Source organism: Felis catus, chromosome B3 (genome assembly GCF_018350175.1).
Source record: "Felis catus isolate Fca126 chromosome B3, F.catus_Fca126_mat1.0, whole genome shotgun sequence".
In the NCBI taxonomy this organism is placed as follows: Eukaryota; Metazoa; Chordata; class Mammalia; order Carnivora; family Felidae; genus Felis; species Felis catus.
In genome coordinates this window covers 134,052,252-134,075,388 of record NC_058373.1, presented here as the reverse complement: position 1 = coordinate 134,075,388, position 23,137 = coordinate 134,052,252, and the positions used below count along the sequence as shown (strand labels likewise).

General features: G+C 42.9%; 1 protein-coding gene across 1 annotated transcript in view; it reads left to right on the top strand.

Moving 5' to 3' along the window:
• The window catches only part of RPS6KA5 (ribosomal protein S6 kinase A5), a 177,556-nt gene that overhangs the window by 129,694 nt on the left and 24,725 nt on the right, over positions 1-23,137 (top strand). The window contains 2 exon segments of the mRNA XM_003987915.6: positions 595-698; positions 19,603-19,753. Coding sequence (XP_003987964.2) covers positions 595-698; positions 19,603-19,753 — 255 coding nt within the window.

The window sequence follows — 23,137 nt, the reverse complement described above, 5'->3', positions numbered from 1 at the left end:
TGCTCCCTTTTCCCCTCCATCATAAGTGTAAAGATTTTACTTAAAATTTTTAAAATTTATTTTAAATTTACAATTTTTTTTTTAATTAGGGTGCCTGGGTAGCTCACTTAACATGTTTGACTTCAGCTTAGGTCATCATCTCACCATTCACAGGTTCGAGACCTGCATCGGGCTCTGCACTGACAGTGCAGAGCCTGCTTGGGATTCTCTGTCTCCCCCTCTCTCTGCTCTGTTCCACTCACTCACTCTCTCTCTCTCAAAATAAATAAACTTTAAAAAAAGTTAAAAAAATAAATAGAAATTTAAAAAAAAAGTTAACCAAACTGAAACTATTACTTAATGATTTAGGAAATAATGAAAACACTTTTAGCCCCTTAATTGACTTTACTATGTTTACATTCTTTTGTGAGGATACCTCGATATTTGTCCTCTAAATGTCTTTCGTGCAAGTGCTTAATTTCATACTCCTTACACAGAAAGTTATATACAAAACCTCTTGGTTAAAATATTTTCCAAATATATAGCTTTATTTTGTTCATTTTTTCTTATGAAATATATGTTCATATTCTATAAAATGACATTGTTGTTTTATAGGCAGTTGACTGGTGGAGTTTAGGTGTTCTAATGTATGAGTTACTAACTGGAGCGTCTCCTTTCACTGTTGATGGAGAGAAGAATTCCCAAGCTGAGATATCTAGGTAAGACTTAACAAAATAAAATAAATATATTGTTTTATCAAAGGAACTTAACCAAATTTCTGCAATTATAGGCTGTTAGAAAAGATAATGTTTTTAATGAAGATAGACAAAATAACGTTCGTGGTAAATTTTCATTTATATTCACATAGAATGTAGATACATAGCCTTTATATTTCTCTATATTTTATGTGCCCAGTTAGATCGTAAGTCTCATAAGGATAGTGTCAAAATTTTTGTGTGCTCCAAAGCACTTAGCATATTGTCTTAACCTAGTACATCATATATTGAGAACTGTATTTGTTGGGTACTTTTTTCCCACTGTATACTGAATGTAATTTCTTTGCAAATAAAGAAACAGTAGTGATGTCTTCAACTCCTGGCTACATACTCTCAGTAGAAACAAATACCATAAAACCACCCTCTTATAGGTTACCATAGCATTATTCTATTCTTTTCCGTCATAGCAGTTATCGCAATTGCAGTGTTACATTTTTGTTCATAGTTATTTTGATTAATGTCTGTCTGTCCCACTAGATTGTAAGCTCTGTGAGAGCAAGGGGCATGTCTGGCTTTGATCTTCAGCGTTGTATGCTCACGTGCTAGCACAGTGCTTACTATGCAGAATTCAATAAATATTTTTGGAATGAAATGAGTTAATGAACAAATAAACGAACAGTGATAAAACTTTATACTAATTACTAGTTATGTTTTTGTCCTGTTTTTACTTGAATTTTATAACTTTGAGAACAGATTTGACATTAAAAATTAAAAATTGAGACTTCCACTCCTTACCAAGATGGAATAACAGGGACCCGGATTTACTTTCCTGCCTGAAACAGTTTTTAAAATGGGCAAAATGTGTGCAACAGCAATATTGAAGACATTGAACATCTAGCAATGAAGGACAGTGAACACAGTGACGGAAAATAAACGAGGTGAGCGCTATGATTGCCCAGCTTACTGCCTTGAGAGAGTATCTAGGCTGCAGCACAGGGAGGGGAAACCCAGGCAGAGTTGAGGAGATGGAAGTGAGAGTCCAGGAAGACCAGGCAGCTAGAGTTTGCAGGGCAGAGTCCAGAGAGAAGTCCAGAGATTTGCAGAAGGTACCCCAAAAGTATTCAGCGAAGTATGGATAAACACACATGTGTTTGGGAGCTACTCAGTATAGTTAAGATGTGATCTCTCTCTGAACTGATCTGTAGATTCAACACAATCCCAATCCCAGCAGGCTTTTTTTTTTTCCTTACAGAAATTGACAACCTAAAATGCATAGAGATATGTGGAGGACCTAGAATAGCCACATCACCTTTGAAAAAGTAGACCAAAGTTGATTTCAAGGTTTGCAGGCTACAGTAATTAAGGCACTGTGGTGTTCATATTAAGATAGACAAATCATCAGTAAAATACAAAGCCCAGACATGGAATCACAGAAATATAGGCAACTGATTTTTTTTTTTTTTAACAAAGGCACAACGTCAATTTAGTGGAAAAAAGATAGTCTCTTCAACAGATGCTAGAACCATTGGCTATCATATGGGGAAAAATGAACTTGAATAAATACTTTGCACTGTATAGAAAAATTCACTAAAAATAGATCACAGACCTAAACGTAAAACCTAAAAGTACAAAATTTCTGGAAGAAAACAAATGAAAATCTTTGTGATTTTGGGTTAGGCAAAGATTTCTTAGGACACCAAAAGTGCAATCAATCAAAGAAAACACTGATAAATAGGGCTTCCTCAAAATTAAGTACCTGCGTGCATGAGCTTTTCAAAAGAAACTGAGAGAATGGAAAGACAAACCCCAGACTGGGAGAAAATTACAAATCCTGGATATGATAAAGGACTAGCTTCCAGAATACATAAATAACTCTCAAAACTCAAGGGGGGAAAAAAAACCTGTTTTGAAAAATGGGCAAAAGAGTTTAACAGTTCACCAGAGAAAATCTATGAGTGGTAACTAAGCACGTGAAAAGATGACCAACATCATTAGTCTTTAGGGAAATGCAAACTAAACCACAGTGAGATACCACTGTGTAGTCACTAGAATGGCTACAAATAAAGAGCGAGACTGTATCAGGGTTCTCCAGAGGAACAAAACCAATAGGGTGTGTGTGTGTGTGTGTGTGTGTGTGTGTGTGTGTGTGTACGTGCACGCATGTATAAAAGGAGACGTATTATGTGGAATCGGCTCGCAAGATTATAGAGGCTGAGGAGTCCCATGATCTGCCATCCGCAAGCCGGAGACCCAGGAGAGCCAGGCCTGAGAACGAGAGGAATCCATGGTGTAAAACCCAATCCAGTGGCAGAAGACCAGTGACCGGTGTCAAGCGGGCAGGCAGCAAGGGGGACTGAATCCTCCCTTCCTCTGCTTTTTGTTTCTACTCAGACCTTTAAGGGATTCATTGCTGCCCATCCACACTGAGGACAGGATTCTGCTTTACTGGAGTCCCCCAGTTCAGATGCTGATGATCTCATTGAGAAACACCCTCACAGACATGCCCAGAAAGTTTAATTTGGGCAACCTGTAGCCCGGTCAAATGACACTTCAGATTAACCATCACATGTCCCCCTCTCGTCAGTTTGGCAGCCATGCACATCTCCTCAAACTGTCCTTCGTCTCCATAAAGGCAATAACAAGGTCCTAATTCCACCTAACGTGATACAGTTATCCCTCATACAACCAAAACCCACTAACCCCTTACACACAACCCCTAAGTGATATTCTCCCTTCTTGAAATCCCATAACTTAGATACTGTGAAAAAAATTAACAGTACTTAAATACCATGATATAAAGTCAGTACATCTTATCTTACATGATAAAGGAATAAGGGAAGAAAACAAATACATATCTGTAGCAAATATATACATTTAAATTATTTATGCACACATACAACCACACAGATATATTCATAACTAAATGAGGAAATACAATAATTACAATCCTCATTTCTGTAACTGGTTATGGAGTCATAGCTGGTATTTATAACTACCTGCTTCTACTACCTACTCTGTATTCTCTTTGCCTTCAGCACCTTCTGAGGTGATCCAAACAGTCCTTCCTGAAGAATCTGGGCTTTTAGTAGTTCTACCTAGATTGGGTTATTGTAGTTTTCAATTGACCTTAATCACAGAACATGGTAATACTAACATACCCTAAGAGATCTCCTGCATTTCAGACACTCTTCCTTACTTTCCCTGGGGAGTAGTAGTCCACAGTTTCCTCCTTGGTAGCAAGGATCATTCACCACAACCAGCACAGAACTCCCTCCGATTGCTTCAGAGGCTTTAGGAGCCCAAAGTGACTGGGTGGCTGTCTGAATTTCCAGCTCAATGGAATCATTATGTGTCTCTTGGCGGAAGCATTCCTTTTCCTAGAACTAAGACCTCTCCACGAGCAGAGCATAAAGTCATGGGAACAGGAAGCACACACTTGGCTAGTGAATCACTTGAGGGAAAATAGTGAGGGGTGCCATTCCCAGTTCTACCCCATCATTTCTGGACCCATGAATCCTGGTATGGGATAAAAGGCACAATATATTGGATGTTGATTCAGAGCATTGACAGTCTTCTGGAGAACCTTGCCAGATTCCTGCAACATATTGCCACCTAGCTCACACTGTAACTGTGTCTTCAAAAGGCCATTCCACTGTCCTGTCAAGCCATCTGCTCCAAGATAGTGGAGAACTTGGTAAGACCAGTGAATTCCATGAGCATGGGCCCACTGCTGCACTTCTTTTGCTGTGCGGTGAGTTACTTGATTAGAAGCAACACTGTGTAGAATACCATGACAGCGCATAAGGCATTTTGTAAGTTCACAGATGGTAGTTTTGGCAGAAGCAGCTCATCGGGAAAAGCAAATCCACATCCAGAGTGTCTGTTCTATTTAGAATGAAACATTGCCCCTTCCGTAATGGAAGTAGTCCCATGTAATCAACCTGCCACCATGTAACTGGCTGAGCACCCTGGGAATTGGTGCCATCTTGGACAATCAGTGTTGGTGCAGATTGGGCACTCAGGAGTAGCCGTAGCTGGGTCAGCCTCGGTGAGTAGAAGTCCACATTGCTGGGCCCACATATAACCTTCCCTACCACCATGGCCACTTTGTTCATGGCCCACCGCATGATGACAGGGTTGACTGGAGAAAGAGACTGACTGCTGTCTACACAACAGATCACCCTATCCACTTCATTATTAAAATCCTCCCTGCTGAGGCTACCCTCTGGTGAGCATTCCCATAGGACACAGATATCGTCACATTTTTTCCTCCCCATTCAGAGAGGTCTATCCACATGCCTCTTCCCCAGATATCTTGGTCAACCAGACTTCCTTGTCCTCAGTATTCCAATCTTGTTTCTTCCAAGTCCCTGACCATCCAGCCAAACCATTGGCCACTGCCCATCAATCAATATAAAGTTGGATGTCCAGCCATTTCTCCTCCCACACAAAATGAACATCCGGGTACACTGCCCACGCTCTTCCTACTGGGAGGATCTCCCTTCAGCATGTCCTTCGGGGGTGTGTAGCACTGCAGCTGGCCCTCTCAGGCGGTGCCTTCATGTCATGCAGAACAGTCTGTAAATGAGACCTTGAGTCTTCTCTTCCTCTGTCAGCTGTCCTAGGGAACAACCCATGAGGCCAGAGATGCAGGCTGAGAGGAAGAAGGCATCGAGGCAGGAATGGGGACTGGGCATTTGGGCCACTTTTTCATGTCACTTCCTGTGCCTCCGCGGCCTGCTCAGGCCCCATCTGGTGCATACTGCTTCCATTTGATGATGGAGGGCTGCAGTGCACACCCAACTTTATGGCTTGATGGATCAGATAACACCCGATTAGTGATGGGCATTTCAGGTCTCAGTGGAACTTGGAGGGCCATAGTTAAGTGTTGAGTGTCTGTTAAGGCCCAGTAGCAGACCAAGAGCTGTTTCTCAAAAGGGGAGTAGTTTTCTGCAGAAGATGACAGGGTTTTGCTCCAAAATCCTAAGACTTTGTGCTCCAATTCACTGATAGGGGCCAGAGGCTCCGAACGCATCTGTATCTACCACTGACACATCAAGGACTACTGAATCTGCTGGAACATACGGCCCAAGTGGCAAAGCAGCTTGAACGGCAGCCTGGACCTGTTGCAGAGCCGTCTCTTGCTCTGGGCCCCCCTCAACAGCAGCTTTTCAGGTCATTTGGTAAACAGGCGGGAGCCATACTCCCAAATGAGGAATATGTTACCTCCAAAATCCAAAGAGGCCCACTAGGGATTGTGCATCTTTTTTGGTTGTAGGATGGGTTAGATGCAACAACTTCTCCTTCACCTTGGAAATGGTATCTGATGCACTCCACACCACTAGACCCCTAGAAATCACTAAAGTAGAAGGCCTCTGAATTTTAGTTAGATTTATTTTCCACTCTCTTGCCAATCAGTCTAGAGTAGTGGCTACTTCTTGCTCACCAGGTTCAGTGAGCATAAGGTCATCAGTGTAACAGATCAGTGTGTATCTTATAGAAGAGAAAGGCAATCAAGAGTCTTATGAACTAAATTATGACATCAGGCTGGAGAGTTGATACACCCCTGAGGTAGGACAGGGAGGGTATATTGCTGGCCTTGCCAGCTGAAAGAAACTCCTTTTGTTGGGCCTTATGGACAGTGGTGGGGAAAGGACATATGCCAGATCAGTAGCTGCGTACCAGCTGTGTGTTAATTTGCTCAAGCAATGCAACCACATTCGGGTACAGCACTGCAGTTGAAGTCACCACCTGGTTAAATTTACGATACTCCAGTGTCATCTCCAAGATCCATCTGTCTTCTGTACAGGCCAAATCGGTGAGGAGATGGGTGGGAATCACCACTCCTACATCTTTCAAGTCTCTGATGGTGGCACTAATTTCTGCAGTCCCCTGGAAATGTGATATTGCTTTTGGTTTTACTATTTTTCTAGGTAGAGTCAGTTCTAATGGCTTCCATTTTGCCTTTCCCACTATAATTGCCTTCACTCCACAGGTCAGGGAACTAATATGGGATTGTGCCAGCTGCTAAATATGTCTCTTCCAAATATGCATTCTGGAACTGGGAAAATAACCACAGGATGGTGTCCAGGACCCACTGAAGCCATCATGAGATGGAGCTGGAACTCCATTGGTCACCTGATCTCCATAAGTCCCTACTCTTTTTTTTTTTTTTTCTCGTTTTATCATAGAGAGAGAATGCACACACGTGCATGAATGGTGGGGAGGGGCAGAGGGAGAGAGAGAGTCTTAAGTAGGCTCTATAATGAGCATGGAGTCTGACGGGGGGCCCAATCCCACGATCCTGGGGTAATGACCCGAGCCAAAATCAAGAGTTGGATGCTCAAAACAACTGAACCACCCAGGCACCCCATAAGTTTTTTGTTTGTTTTAATTTGCTTGGTGGGAACTTTTTTTTTTTTTCAATTAGGCTTTATGCCACTACGGAGCCCAATACGGGGCTTGAACTCACGACCGCATAAGCCCCTACTCTGACTGGTGGGCACAGGGATCTCCTGGAATTAGTGCCAGTTCAGAGCCAGAGTCCAGTAGGCCCCAGAAGTCTGGTTATTTCCTTCTCACCAATGTACAGTTCCTCCATTAAAAAGCTGTGGGCCCCTTTGGGGAAGGCTGGGAGAAAGAGTAACAGTATAAATTTTCAGGGTCCTTCCTTAAGGTGACTCATCTTTCCCTTCATTCAAGAGGTTCTGGGGGATATAAACTGGCTCAAATGTGGGAATTCATTGAGGGCCAGGTGATTGGGGAAGGGCAGTAGAGATGACAAAGGGACACCAGGAAACTTTGGAGGGTGATTGTCTATCTATGTCACTTACTTTGTGGCAATGATTTCACAGGTGTATACATATGTCAGAACTTACCAAAGGGCACACTTTTTATGTCAGAAGCTTATTGTACCTCACCGTTATTTTAGTAAAACTTAAATTTTTCTTAACATGCTTATTACAGGACAGATTAGGAAGGAAATTATTTCTCACTGTTCCAATTTGTTTAATACTGAAGTGAAGTGATCAGTAATATTTCTTGTTAAAATCATAGTTAAAGTCATGCCTGTTATTAAAATTTTAAAATATTACTATGCTTATTTTAAATGGTCCTTTTGACAGTCTGAAAATGCTTCAGGATTATAGGAAACCTTGGTCATGGTCTTGAGAATTTGGGTTCCTTTGCAAGGTCATACCTGTCATGGTGACAGGTGCAAAGCTAGCCTTAATCTGATGATATTAAATAGTATCTCCTCTGACTGATTCCCCACTTTATGATTCCACATCCACAAGCAGTCTCCTTTTTCCGGTTTTCCTTTCCTCCACAGGTCTGCCTGCAGAGAGGTATATTGCTGCTTATGATGGCAGGAATGTTATGAGCCATGTGATACTCAAATTTAAATTGATTTTATTGCCTTTAGGTCAATCATTTGACATTCTGGTTTTAGAAAGAGAAAGAGCCTGAATCAGAGTGTCTAAATTCTTAAAACTAGAAAATATTTTTCAAGAACTTAGATAACATTCTTTCCCTTTAATCAGTTATCCATTTGGTCATGTTATTAATAATTTTTTTTAAAGCTTAGGGTTGACCGGTGATTTCGTGGTTTGGGGGTTTTTGTTGTTGTTACTGAAATTTATAAACTGTGTCATCATTCAGTTATCCTAAACTACCTTTTCCTTTCAAAGTAATCCTTCTGATTGTCTTCCTGGTATAAAGTCTTTCATAGTATGTTCTTTTAAAAATATGCACCATCCAGTATATATACAATGGGATATTACTCAGCTGTAAAAGAGGATGATATTTTCGCCATTTGCAACAACATGGATGGACCTAGAGAGTATTATGTTATGTGAAGTAAGTCAAAGAAAAACAAATACCATATAATTTCGTTTATACATGGAATCTAAAAAGCCAAACAAACTAGCAAACAAAAAATGCAGAAACAGACCCATAAATACAGAAAACAAACTGATGGTTGCCAGAGGGGAGGAGATAAGTGGCGGGGGGGGGTTGCAAAATGGGTGAAGGGGGGAGGAGATAATAGACTTCGAGTATGGAAAGAATAAGTCCCAGGGATAAAAAAACACAGCATAGGGAGTAAGTAAATGGTAGTATAATAGTGTTGTAGTAATAGTGATAGTGTAATAGTGTAATAATATATGTAGGTAGCTATACTTGTGGTGAGCAGAGAATAACATAGTCTTGTCACTATGCTGGACACCTGAAACTAACATAACATTTGGTGTCAACTTGACTTCAATTAAAAAAAACACATAAATGTAAAAAGTGGAAAAAAATGTACCATTCAGATAAATATATATCTTGTCCCCTGTATTAATTAGCCAAGGACTTTCTTCATCATTGAACCCTTCCATTCCTTAATTTTTGTGATCTTCCGTGAATGCCGTACACTTTCTAGAGCTTTGACTTGAGGTGCTTCAAAAGAACATCTTATCCAAGTTATCTACCTACTCTTGTCTAGACATAGCCTAAAATGAGAGCAGGCATGTTTTTCTGGTATGTCAAATTTCAAAATGTAATAAGAATGAGAGGGGTCGCCTGGGTGATTCAAGTTGGTTCAGTGTCCAACTCTTGATGTCGGCTCAAGGTCATGATCTCACGGTGTGTGGGATCATGCCCTGTGTCGGGCTCTGCACCGACAGCGTGCAGCCTGCTTGAGATTCTCTCCCTCTCTTTCTGCCCCCTCCCCTGCGTGCACTTGCACATGCCTGTACCCCCCCCCAATAGATTTTTAAAAAAGAAGAAGAAGAATGATAGGAAAAGTTTCTCCCTGATGTAAGAGTCCCTTCAACAGGGTCCTGTAGTCCTCTGCCTTCTGTCTGAGCTCCATCCATGAGCGGTGAGCACAGTTGTATAAGGTATTTTCAAGAAAGCCCCTTCCATTAATGAACAACTTTGATTGTATAAAATCCTGCCCCCTTAACGTAAGTTGCAATAAGCTTCCTCTAACCTCTGCCCATCGATCCTGGTTCTGTCCTCTAAAGAACATAGACTAGTTGGGGCACCTGGGTGGCTTAGTAGGTTAGGCTTCTGACTCTTCGTTTCCGCGCAGGTCACGATCTTGCTGTTTTGTGGGTTCAAGCCCTGCATCAGGCTCTGAGCTGGCAACACGGAGCCTGCTTGGGATTCTCTCTCTCTGCCCCTTCCCCACTTGCACTGTTTCTGTCTCTCTCAAAAATAAATAAATAAGCTTCAAAAAAATTTAAAGAACATAGAGTAGTTCTGTTGTTCCTTCCTGACGTCGCTTTAGGGAAGTGAAGATAGTTTTATCTAGGATAAACCTTTCATTAGCTTTTCTGAGTCCGTGTCTTATTTTTAGTTCATGTATGTGGCGTGTGCTTTCCATGTGTGTCTCCCACTAGCCTTTATTCCCCTTCTGTGTAGAACTTCTCCTGGGCTCTGTGGGGAGGGATCCACCCGATCACAGTATCCATCAGTTCTGTCTGTGCCTCGTCCTTTACTTGACTGGGGCTTTGTAACCCATGGTAGTTGAATCCTGTGTCCTCACCTGAGAATCAGGACATACAGGTTCTATTTGCACTTCTTCCGTCATCTCTGACAGGGGTGTTTCTTTGCCTCAATTTCTCTGACTCTGAAATGTAGAAAATATTTGCCATGAGATGTTTATTTGGCATTTCATTATCTGTTTTATTTGGCTTTATTAGTGTGTTTCGTTGTATATAGCATAGTGTTCTATAAATTCAGGTCTAAGTGTTATCAAAATAATACTCAACAGAGCTCTTGCTGTACCTTTTAGGTCAGGCGGTTAGCAAACCACAACCCACAGGCCAAATCCATCCTGCTTCCCGTTCTCTTGTGGCCTGGGAGCTGGTTTTTGCATTCTTAAATGGTTGAAAAAGTCAAACGATGAACGATATTTTGTGCCATGTGAATATTCTATGAAATTTTGAGTTTCACTGTCCATTAGTAACATTTTATTAGAACCCAGCTGGGCTCCTTCATTGGGGTATCCCCTCTGGCTGCTTTGGGGGCCACTGCAGCAGAGATGAATATTTGGCCCAGAGACTATGTAGCTTACAAAGCCTGAAGTATTTATTGTCTGGCCTGTCACTGGTTATCCGTCATCCATTGCCCAGTGAGAAACTGCCTGAAAACTCAGTGGCTTAGAACAACACACATTAACTCTCTCAGAGTTCCTGGGGATGAGGAATCTGGGCACAGCTCAGCCAGACCCTCCACTTCCAGGTCACTCACAGGCTGCAAAGTGCTGGGCTGTCGTTGTCTCCAGGCCCACCTGGGAGACGGTCTGCTTCCAAGCACGTGTGCTTGTCAGCAGGATTGAGTTCCTCGCGGTTGTTGCATTGAGGGCCTCCGGTCCTGGCTGGCTGTGGGCCAAAGACCACCCTCAGTTCCTTGCCACCTGGGCCTATCTAACATGGCCATTTGCTTCCTCAAGGCATGCAAACCGGGAAGCAACGGGAAGCGTCTCCCAGGTGGCTGGACTGTTTTGTAACCTAATCATGAAAGCGGTATCCTGTCACCTTTACTGATAGTATTGTTCATAAGCAAGTTACCAGGTCCCGCGCACATCTGAAGGGAGGGGATGACCCAAGGAGATTGCTGTGAATATAAGGAGACCACGATCATTGGAGACCATCTTAGAAGTCTGCGTGCCATGGGCCCTTACAAAATGTTTGCTGACCTCTGCCTTAGGTGATTAATTTCTTATTTGTCCTCCGAAAGAGTGTCTGTCTTTAGGGAATTACGTTGATTTTGTGTGGCCTTATTATAGTCTTCTAAAACAAAATTAAGATAGGAGTTTTCTTGTATTCTTTTATGCATGATGATTAGTCAGTAACACCTTGAATTAGTTCATTTGTATTTTTTTAAATGTTCTGTTTATGAATGTCTTGCTTTTAGAGTTACACATAGAATAACTTTGGCAAGCATTATTATTTCTTGCCCTGTTTTAAGAGATCATTTTTTCCCCCATGGCTTCCGTGTCTCTCTCACATTTTCATGATAAAATCCTTTATCAGCGTATTTTATAAAGGCTTCTTGATTCCCAGTGTGCTGCTCATTTTTTTCTTCTCTTCCTCATTTTCTGTATTTTTGTACCCAGTAGCAGCATCTGTGTTCCTTGAGGTGGTTTTGACTAGTTCCCCCCCCCCCCAAATCCGATGACGTGTGTCACAATAGCGATTCATCTACATGTTCTTCTCTGTGACACAATTGCAGCAGCTGGAAGGCAGAGTCCAGTGCTGGGAGGCTGCAGCTGGGAGAGGAACGGGATGGACATGACCCTGCCCTCAGCTTTCTGTCTTAACTGCCTTACATCGTCCTTCAGCTCGGCTTACTCCTGCTGCCCTTGCATGGCGTGTGGGGACAGAGTTGAATCCTGCTGTATCATGAACTTGTCCTCCGAAGCACTCACTCTCTAGGGCACTGGAAGGCTTAGAGCCCTGAACAGAACATAGGAGGAATCCTTCCAACTGTGGGAAGGACCCGCCAGAGGCGCTATTAGAATGGTTACTGTAGTCTGTCAGTGCTCCCCCTGAGACCTGGCCTTGGGTTGTTCCCGGCGAGGCTCTGTGGAGGTACTTATCACCACCTCTCATTACCACCCAGTCGGCTCTCCACTGGTCCCATCCACCTGAAGTCTGAAAGGTCAGCCTCATCCGTACTGGGAGAGGCTGTGGAGGTGGCCTTCTGCCTTTGTGACTCATTTGGTTCAGTTTCTGGAGTAATCTTACTGTTCCTTAGGTGCTCATGGTTCTCCAGCGCCTCCCGGGAGGGGCCTCAAACCTTTCGGGTGATACTCTTGGCTCTGTACTGGCTCCTTGCTCTGACCTTGGCTCTTTTCCCTTTAGCAATCTCTTTGAAATTCTTTGCATTTCACTCTGTTCTTGACTTGAAATACTGCTTTTAGTTTACTGTCCCTTGCAGCAACTTGGTCCTACATCACCAAGGTGTGGTTCTCCACCTTCTCGCATCCCTTTCATCCTGCCCATTAAGGAAAGGTGCTCCAGCAGAGATAATGGAGTGGGTGAAGTAAAAGCTTCATGAGCATCGTCCGGGTCACAGAAAAGAGAGAAAGGAAGAGGGACAGGGATGAGGTCTGCCAACAAAAACCAGAGTCAGTGTAGTGGGGTCCCAGCTTTAGCCTAAATCTGCACCCACCCCGTGATTAAGACACATTCAGGCATGTCTGATAAAGCCGTCTGGTAGACCCACTAAGTGCATGAGAGTGCAAGGAGGAGGAGCCCAGGCAGATCAGCTCGGTCCTCAGAGGCCTTGGCCCTGGGAGGGTGGGGGGGGCAAGTCTAGGTTGTATCCATCACTTTTAGGGAGAAGATGCTATACGTTGAAAAGAAAAAGAAAGCTCTCTTACCAAAATCTTTACAAGATCGTGCATACATCTTTACGTCCTCAAACCTCACGGGGAACAGAAATATTCTCTCTTCTGCACCAGAAGCCATGGCAGGAGTGAGCACCCCTCAGGTGGCTTGTGAGGCAAGAGAAGGAAAGGAAATGCTTTATGTGAGAGTGAAGAAGAGTATTTATAGCTCACTTAAGACATGCCCTGGGGGCTCCCAGGGATTACTGGCTGAGATTTTGAGTAGAGTCCCGGATTTTGCAGGAGTTGGTAAAGAATCTCATTTTATTATTCTTACTGGCAATGTCTAAAGAAAGACGGGGTAGGTGGATCAAGGAAGGATTTGGTAACAGCCAAAGGGAAGTGTCCCCTCTGGCAGCCAGTGTCTGAGAGCAGGAACAGTCCTGGACTAGCCCCACAGAGGGGGAGGCTCCCCGGGGCACAGCCGCGTGCCAGCCTCTGTGCCGAGAAGTCCCACATAGCATTTCCTGGAATCCTTACAGCCCTGGAAAACAGGTAGCTGCATGTGCTGTTTTATAGACAAGGAAACTGAGGCTTGTCTTGCCTAAGAACTCAGAGCAACTGGGCGCTGGGACTGGGGTCAAGTACAAAATGACTCCTGGAAAGTTGCTTCATGCTGTCCCATGGCTCACACTTGGTTCTGTGCTGCTGTTTTCTTTCCTAGAGCTGAATGCTTATTTCAGGTAAGGGATTGGGAAGTACCGGCCCAGACAACAGGGTGATTGATTTCATTCATCTCTGGAATATTTGCTGGGTGGTTTTTACCTCCTAAGGCAGAGGAGAAATACAGAGGCAACATTCTTGTCCTAAGAAAACTTGTATACTGTTCAGGAAGATGTGAATAAAAGGATGACAATTCATAATACCAGGAGTTTGGGGAAGTATTGGAGTGGTGAGGTGACTGCCATGGAAATACAAAGGCGGCATGGACCCTTGGGGACTGAGAGTGTCAGGGAAGCGTTCATGATGGAGAGACCGCATGGGCTGGGCCAGGAGGACCCAGAGGCTTGCAGAGGCTGAAGGTAGAAAAGAAGGCCTTTTGGGCAGTGGGAAATACCCACAGAGGGTTCAAGACTTCCCAGCCCCCATGCCAGGCTTGTGCTGGTCTCCGTGGGTCTGTGATCTTATAAATCAAGTTCATTCTGTTGTTCCTGTTCTAAAAGTAACGTTCACTATAGTTTAAAACGTACATAAGGGAAAACCGTAATAACACCCAGAGACCAGCACTGCCAATATCTTGATATATTTCCTTTTAGTCTTCTACATCTGTATAGTGTTGTACTTATGCTAGAAATATAACTTCATATTTTCCAGTTTTTGCTTAAAGTTATACACATTCTCATGTATACAAACTCTTTGTACACATAATTTTGCAATGGCTGTGTAATATACCATTGAGTAGACACACCATAATATTCTTATCTAGTTAGAGTAAATGAAGTTTGCTGAAAACTTCCTAACTCAGGCAGGCATATAAGTAGTCCGGTAATTCTGGGACCACATGGGAACCAGCAAGGGAGAATCAACAATGTTAAGTCACAAAATAGGAAAGATTGTGAACTTTGAAGTGGAGGACAAATAGAATCACCCCAAGAGAAGGCATATGCTATTGGTGAAAAAACAAAGATGTTATCTGCAGGCATCTGTTGCAACTGAGGAAGAAAGATCCTGAGTGAACAAGGTATCATAAATGGAAAATAATCAGATGTGTATTTATTCAGGAAATATATGTTGAGGACTTGCTATATGCTAAGCAGTGTTCTAGGCCCCAGGAAAAAAAGCACTGAACAAAATTGCCTTTAAAATGAATCTCCCCTCCCTCAGAGCTTACATTTTAGCTGGGAGGAGATCAGAGTAACCAATCAATAAATACAAATAGTCTTTAAATGCCATGGAGGAAAAGAAAAGAAAGGAGAGGGATGACTAAGGTGGGGAAATAGGTATTTTTGTTCGGATGGTTCCAGAAGGCTGCTCTGATAAGGTGACACTTGAGCAAAGACCTCAGTGGGGTGACAGGTGAGCACTGCCCACTGTACTAACACCATTGTTGAGACAGTTCCGTATTGTTATATTGTTGTGATCATAAGAAACACGTGCACACTTTCATGAGCTCACTTTTTCCGCCACATTTTATATGAAAATGTTCGAATACCTGTCACAGTGGAAACCTGCCTACACACTGCCATGATGCTACCATGACTATTTTACCATCCTTGCTTGTTCTATATCTACCCATCTGCCCATCTTGCTCCCCATCATAGTTTTAATTTTAATCTCGATGTTAGTACTCTTTAGTTCATACATTTGTTTTTTTTTTAATTTTAGAGAGAGAGAGTGTGTGTGTGTGTATGAGGTGGGGAGAGGGGTAGAGAAGAGAGAGAGAAAGAGAGAGAGAGAGAGAGAGAGAGGATCTTAAGCAGGCTTCACACTCAGCATGGAGCCCAATGTGGGGCTTGATCCCATGACCCTGGGATCAAGACCTTAGCTGAAATCAAGAGTTGGATGCCCAACTTACTGAGCCACCCAGGCCCCCCAATCCATACATTCTTAAGCTAATCAGGTGGGAATTTCTTTCACCACAGAGGTTCTCAGAAACTTAACATTCATGAATAGAAAGAAATTTTATATTCATTTTTATATTATTGGTTTTAATTTTATTTGATTTTTCTTTTTTCATGTAATTCCTAATCCATTTGGAATTCATTTCAGGTTGTGGTATGGGGCAAGGTCTTGCTTCGTTTATTTCCCAAATAGCTGGTTTCCCCAGCACATTTGTCAAACAATGTGGCATTTCCCATGTTGGCTGGTCCCTTTTCAAAAACAATGTAAGTTTGTGTATATGCCTGGATGTTTTTCAAGTTGTCTTTTCTGTTCATATGATTTGGCTGTTGATTTACTTTGCTAGCACCTCACTTTTACAATCTTGTTTCATAATACATTTTAACATGTGGCTAGGCAGATCTTTCCCAGTTATTTTATTTTTCAAAATTTTCTTAGCTCTGTTATTTGCTGCTTCTTGCAAAAAAATATTAGGAGCATCTATGTTCTGGAATATCAAGTTAAAATTTTGTGTGTATGTCTTGATTTGAAAGGAATCTTTCCTTACCTTTAGAACAGGGATAATAGTGGCTGCCTATTGATAGGATTATTGTATGGATTAAATGATAACAAACACAAGAAGTGTTTAATGTGATATGTCAACTCAGAGCCTGTTCTGATTTTCCAGAGAGCTCTAAGATTTATTTGGGCTCAGTGCTCCTGGGCGGCTCAGTTGGTTAAGCATCTGACTCTTGGTTTTAGTTCAGGTCATGATCTCACAGTTCATGAGTTCAAGCCCTGCATAGGGCTCTGCACTGGCAGTGCACCCTAGTTGAGATTCTCTCTTTACCCCTCCCCTGCTCTCTCTCTCTCTGTGTCTCTCTCAAAATAAATACTTTTTTTAATGTATAAAAAATAGATTAATTAATTTAAAAAAAAAAGATTTGTTTGGGCCCCACCCCATTACAGTTCATTTCTCAAGTTTCCCAGATTCCCTTTGGAGCTAAAAAGAAAGAGTTCTGGGTCATTACCAATTCAGAAATCTAGAACATTCGAAGAGGTCAAGTGGCAACAACACCTGAGAAATGTCTCCCTGCCCTTGTTGCAGGATGTTCTAGTATTGTCACGGCTAAAGGTCCATGAGCATCCTCCACCTGCGTCCCCCTTTCTGCAGTGCGCATTCTGCGTAACTGCGCTGGTCTGAGCTTCAGACTGACATTCATACTCACGGGTCACAATAGGCTGTAATCTGACACCAGTTTTACTTAGCTTCCTGAGATACAGATCAGGAAACATGGGTATCAGCATGACAGCATCAAGCACCTCTTCATCAGGGGTCCTTGCAGTCACCAGGTCTGGCTGGCCAGCCCACAGAGGGCACACTCAGCCATTAGTGATGAGAACAGGTGGATGGGTGACCCCCACATGGGAAGGCCACCACGGGACTGCATTGTTCTACTCCTCTGTGCACAGCTTCCACCGCTCCCCCCTTCCAAGGACACCCTTGGAGTAAGAGACAACACCCAGAAACTTGTGTTCTCTGAGTTTTAAATAGTCCTGTCTGCTCACACATCTCAGGGGTGACTTCGCGATAACCAGGCACAGCTGTCATTTCACATGCATCTCGGCCCCGTACGTTTCAAGGAAGCAGAAGAGGAAGAGATCATCTTCCCCTGGAGAAGAGATTTAAGCCTGCTGGGGGCTCTTTCTCCTGACCAGCGCACCTCCATTTCTGGTCCTCTTCCTGGCCCTACGGTTCTCCGCGGGATTAGGTTTCAGAACCTCTCCACGCACTGAGGAAGCCCCGTGCCACTCCGTTTACCGAGACGACAAGGAGCCTAAGAAGCGGTCCTGCTGTGCTACCTCCTGCGTGGCCCCTGCTTTCACTCCTGCGAGCTGGGGTGCGTGCTCACCATCGCCTGCCCAACCTCCTCCGGCTGCTTCTGGCCGTGTTCGCTGCGGCCAGGAAAAAGGGAAGCTTTGGGGCCACCACTGGTGGTCCCTCTCGTCCCCTCGTCAGTACTGCTCCGAGAAACCCCTTCAGATTTCCACCCCATCTCTTCTGATGTGCTCCCTACACATCAGAGCCTCACTACAATGTCACGCTCTAGTTCCTTGTGTGTGGCACCTGCTGCAGCCGTCGGTCGCCCACCAATGCTGTCTGCGTGCCCAGACCTCCGCCCCAAGTTGTACGCGGAGTCTCCCGCCCCTCTTCGCAGCTTGGCATCTCAGTGGGTCATCCCTGTTTCTGGGTGCTCCCCGTTCTCTCGATGCCCCTCCTTTTGTGGATGAACCGCCAGGGTTGGCATGACCGTTGCTTTCCCTAAGTGCCTGTACGGAGTAGACTTCCAGCAAATGCCGATGACTCAGGTGTATGGACCTACAGAATCAGTACCTTCCGATGACATCAGCCAAAGTGCTTATTTCTCAGCCAAAGTGAATGTCAGCAACAGGGTATCTATTGCCTGATCCTTTCACACAAAAAGTCCCTGCCTGCTAAAAGCACATGAAAGGTGGGGAAAATGGAAAAGTCTCTGCTTAGCTTTCCCTCAGAAACCGGGCTGCCAGTGTCTCTCAGAGACGCCTGTGCCTGGTCCCAGGAGAGGATTCTCTCCAACGCAGAAAACCCTGACGAGCAGCGAGCCCTGGGGGAACACTAAAGAACCCTAAAGAGAAAAAGCGTACTTCTTTTTTTTCCCTTGTTCCGTCCGGGTTTTCTTGCATCCCCAGGATGGAGTGCCAGAAGGGGGATTAGCTTTGAAATGAACAAGACGGCTAGAATTTCCAGTGAAAACTTACAGTTCCACTGTCATTTCACTGGTTCTCAGTGGCTACTGGCTGTGGTTTTCTCTGTGGTTGGTGTAGCCGAAGGGAGCCAGGGGCACACAGGTCAAGCGCTTGCAATGTTCCCGGTGCAGCGCTAAGCACTATCTTCGCTCACTTAAGCATCATAATACCCATTTTAGGTTAAGGAGACCATGGTGTGAAGACGTTCATTAACTCTCAGAGTCGCACAGCCAGTTAGCAGCAAGCCAGAGTTTGAATTCGGTCCGGCTCCGGAGTCCGTGTGCTTAACCACACTGTGCTGTTACAAATGTGTTACCTGGTTTTGTTCCATAACAGTTATTAATATTTTAATGCCCAACAGGGAATCTTTTTACAAACCTGAATAAAGGAATAACTATCTCCGTGTATACCGTGTTAAGCTTCTTAATTTCAGTCCGTCCCTTTCATTATTCTTTCTCATTATTCATCTGCCCTTTCACAGAGGCAGAGGTACATTTGGATTGGATTGATTTCTTCCATGACCTTAGCATAAATTCAAATATTTCATCAAGAAACTTGATTATCTTAATGTTTCACCTTCCATAGTAAACAGTAGACTTTACCTTTGACTTCCTTATAGGGCTTACCTGACTGTTTTATAGTGGGAGATAATGAAGCAGGTGATCTCATCCCATGAAAAGCCCCAGGTCTGGTGCTCGTTTTCAGATATTAGGAGTGGAGCCATGTCCCAGTGGCTGTGACCCTACCTGCGTTGGCCTGCCTTCCCTCCCCATTCCCGCCGGGCCCAGCTGTTCCCTGGCACACAGGGAAGGGGAAGAGAGAAGGGTATGATGGTTGGAGCTGAGTGCTGGATTGACTTCTCTGAGTTTATTAGGAGTTGTTTCCATTGGGAAATCTTTCATCAGAGAGTCGAGTCAAGGTCTAACCTGTCCCAAGCCTTCATTTTTTTCCCCAATTAAATATTTGGGGTGGTGGTTCCCCATTTAGAGCGACTTACACTGAAAAAATGATCCAACGCTTTTTGTCTCTGCTTAGTTTCGGAAATTCGATTTCATGGCATCTCGTTTTAAATACTCTTGCTCTGCTTTTCACATACAGTTTAGTTTCAAAGTGTGTGGCACAGTACTTGTCTTGCTAAGAATATCGTCACTGTAACTTCATCCTCTGGTTGTTTTAATAGCAAGTTTTATCTGTCAACAGGAGAATATTAAAAAGCGAGCCTCCATATCCTCAAGAAATGAGTGCTTTAGCTAAAGACCTGATTCAGCGTCTTTTGATGAAAGATCCCAAGAAAAGATTGGGATGTGGTCCACGTGATGCGGATGAAATCAAAGAACATCTCTTTTTTCAGGTGAAATTTATTGAACAGATGGTTTTATATGGCCTGCTATTTGCAGGGTGCTTGGCATTCTTCATGAAATGAGTGAACATGGCCCCTTTTGGAGACATTTGCTCCCTATCTTCACAGACACTGTACCTTTTTTTTTAAATAGCAGGGACCCTGTAGGAATCCTAGGATCAGAATTCTCCTTGGAGGGGCATCTGGGTGACTCAGTCAGTTAAGCGTCTGACTTTGACTCAGGACGTGATCTCACAATTTGTGAATTCGAGACCCACATCAGGCTCTCTGCTGTCAGCACAGAGCCTGCTTGGGAGCTTCTGTCTCCCTCTCTCTCTGCCCCTCCCCCGCTTTCACTCTCACTCTCTCAAAATAAGTTAACATTTAAAAAAAAAAAAAGAATTCTACTTAGAGACACCTAAATGGTCTTTTCCTGCCTAAATGAAGTGAGAGTGGGGAGGACCATAATGGCGTTCAGTCTTCCATATGCTTATTGGTTCGAGTTTTGAGTATTGGTTTCTATTTATGATCTTGAAATTTAGGCATATGGACTGAAGAAGCTTTTATTTTTTACTTTTCTCTCAGTTCACGAGCCATTCCCACCAGTGTGTTTTGCCCTTTAGACAGTGATTTCATGCTTTCTCCTTTTCTCGGGAGCAATCACAGAAAATTTAAAATGTGCCTATTTCTCGGTTACGTATCTGTAACATAGATTTATTTATTTATTTATTTATTTATTTATTTATTTATTTACTTACTTACTTACTTACTTACTGCTTATTCTGAAGAAACCTAATGAGACCATTCTACAGAGCACCAATACATCTGCTTAACTTAGTTTGCTCACTTTAGTAAAACGAACAAAAGAACTCCAAAATTTTAGATAACTGGGGAAAAAGAATTAAATTGGCTGAGTTGGCTAGCTATTTAAGTCTGAGTAGAGTCAACCCAGGATACCATGACCTCAGTTTTTAAAACCCTGAACTTAGGACTTTTAAAAAATTTCATCACCTCAGTAAGCATGACTTAAATATTTATGGTCTAAAGGGACCATCCGGGTTTTATTTTTATTCTGCAAACTGAGCTTTTACAGTATTATCACCAGAGCAAATGAAAACGCCTAACATAACAAAGGAAAACTGCCCTAGAGTAACCTCTGTGTTGTCTATTGTTTTTTAAATCTAGAAAAACAAGTAATGGTTGAGAATAAGAATTACCTCTCTGTATTTCTTATCTTTTTTGTGTGTGACGTATTTTTAAATTTTGTTTTAGAGAGAGAGAGAGACAGAGCACGAGTGGCAGGGAGGGGCAGAGAGAGAGAGAGAGAGAGAGAGAGAGAAAAAATTCCAGAGGTTCCATGCTCAGCATAGGGTGTGACAGGGGGTTTGATTCCACAACCCTGGGATCATGACCTGAGTCAAAATCAAGAGTTGGATGCTTCACCAACTGAGCCCCCCTCTCTGTATTTCTATACTCAAAAAAAAGAGCACCAGTCTCTCAGTTGTAACCCGTTTAAAAATATGTTACCACACATCTTACAGAAGTTCAGTAACAAATACATTTAGAATAAAATTAACTTCTCAATGTGTACATTTCATAAATTAGCATGGCTTACAAAGATTAATAGTTGAACAAACTATTTCGAATACCTTGTTGAGAAATGTGGCTGAAAATTTAACAATGTAAAATTCAAGAAAGTGCTCAAGCAAAATACCCCCATCATATTTTCCTAGGATCTTTTTCACTACAGTTCACTATATTTGTGAATATTACAGTATGTCTTTCATATTACGGAAATTTTTCTATAGCTTGAAATAGTAATTTTAGGTTCTTTAATGGCTTTGCTTTTTAAATGACAAGGACTCTTTAGGAAAGACCAGAATCCAACTTGTAAAGACCTAAATGGAGAGGACGTGGAGAGGAACGTAACAGCGATCAATTTTCTACATACTAAACGTTCCGCTAACAATATATTTCTTTAAATTACCCCTTTCCTCTAGAAGTTTCTCTTAATGTATGTATAAATAGCCAAGCACAAATCATATGCTTGTAATGGAAAACATTACAGCCACACGGAGGACAGAGCGCTAATGAGAAAATCAGGAGACTGACCCTTCCATGAGCTAGTGTTTAAGTGAGAAGGTTAGTTCTTACTTTCAGGCTTCAGTTTCCATCTGGGTCTAAAGGAGATGAGCTAATTGGTCTCTAAAGCCCACGCTGGCTGAAAAACTTGAAGATCTGTAATCTAATGATTTTTTTTCTCCGTTGCCTCCACAAGAGGGCATAATAAAAACATTTTTTCGTTAGTTGATTAAACTTCCTGCACGTCATCCACTGTCTCTGAAATCAGAATGCGTCTTACAATGGACAGCTTAACCATTCTACTTCATAATGCCTTTTCTTTCTTCATGGTACATGCAATCATGGCATATCTCACTATGAATGAGGACATCTTAGATTTGAAGAAATATGTTAATAGAATAGCTGTGGGATTTGATTCAATAAGTATTATCTGAGGTTGTTTTAAGTGACAGAAGGAGCACAAAGAAAATAGAGCACAGAGTTAGCTCTATTTATCAGACAACAATTGTCTGGCATGGGGGGAGAGGGGGCTCGGATTATCCCATGGGGGAGACAAGAAGCAGTATTCAAAAACCTAGGATACAGACTTAAATGAGAAAAGGGTGATTATATCAGTATGATAGGATCATTTAAACTTACAGACGTAAACAAGTGCATGATTTATTTTTTTTTTCAACGTTTATTTATTTTTGGGACAGAGAGAGACAGCATGAACGGGGGAGGGGCAGAGAGAGAGGGAGACACAGAATCGGAAACTGGCTCCAGGCTCTGAGCCATCAGCCCAGAGCCCGACGCGGGGCTCGAACTCACGGACCGCGAGATCGTGACCTGGCTGAAGTCGGACGCTTAACCGACTGCGCCACCCAGGCGCCCCAACAAGTGCATGATTTATAGTGAGTTTATTTTCTAGTCTGTCCAGATGACCAGGAGGAAGAGCAGGTCTAGGAAGAAAGCTACCTAACTTTGTTTGATATTAGAGTCAGCATTCATATTCATAGAGCATTGAAAAGCCCTTTGTCATCATTCAGTTTTATTTTGTTCTGGCCTCACACCTTCAGGACAAAAGTAATTTTTCTGTTTTCCCTATGGGTGAATTAGGATATCCTGGTGCCCCCCGGAGGATACGGCCAGACCCCACAGTGACGGAAGGCAGTCTTCTCATTCAGGCATAGCATTGAATGCAGCAATAAACTGCAGTCAGAAAACGTGCTCATGCTTGGGAAAAAAACGTATTTATAATCATTGGTTTGAAAGATGTGCCCTTTCCCTGTTGACTAATTAAAACCCTAATCCATCTGTGTTAGTCTCAGAAAA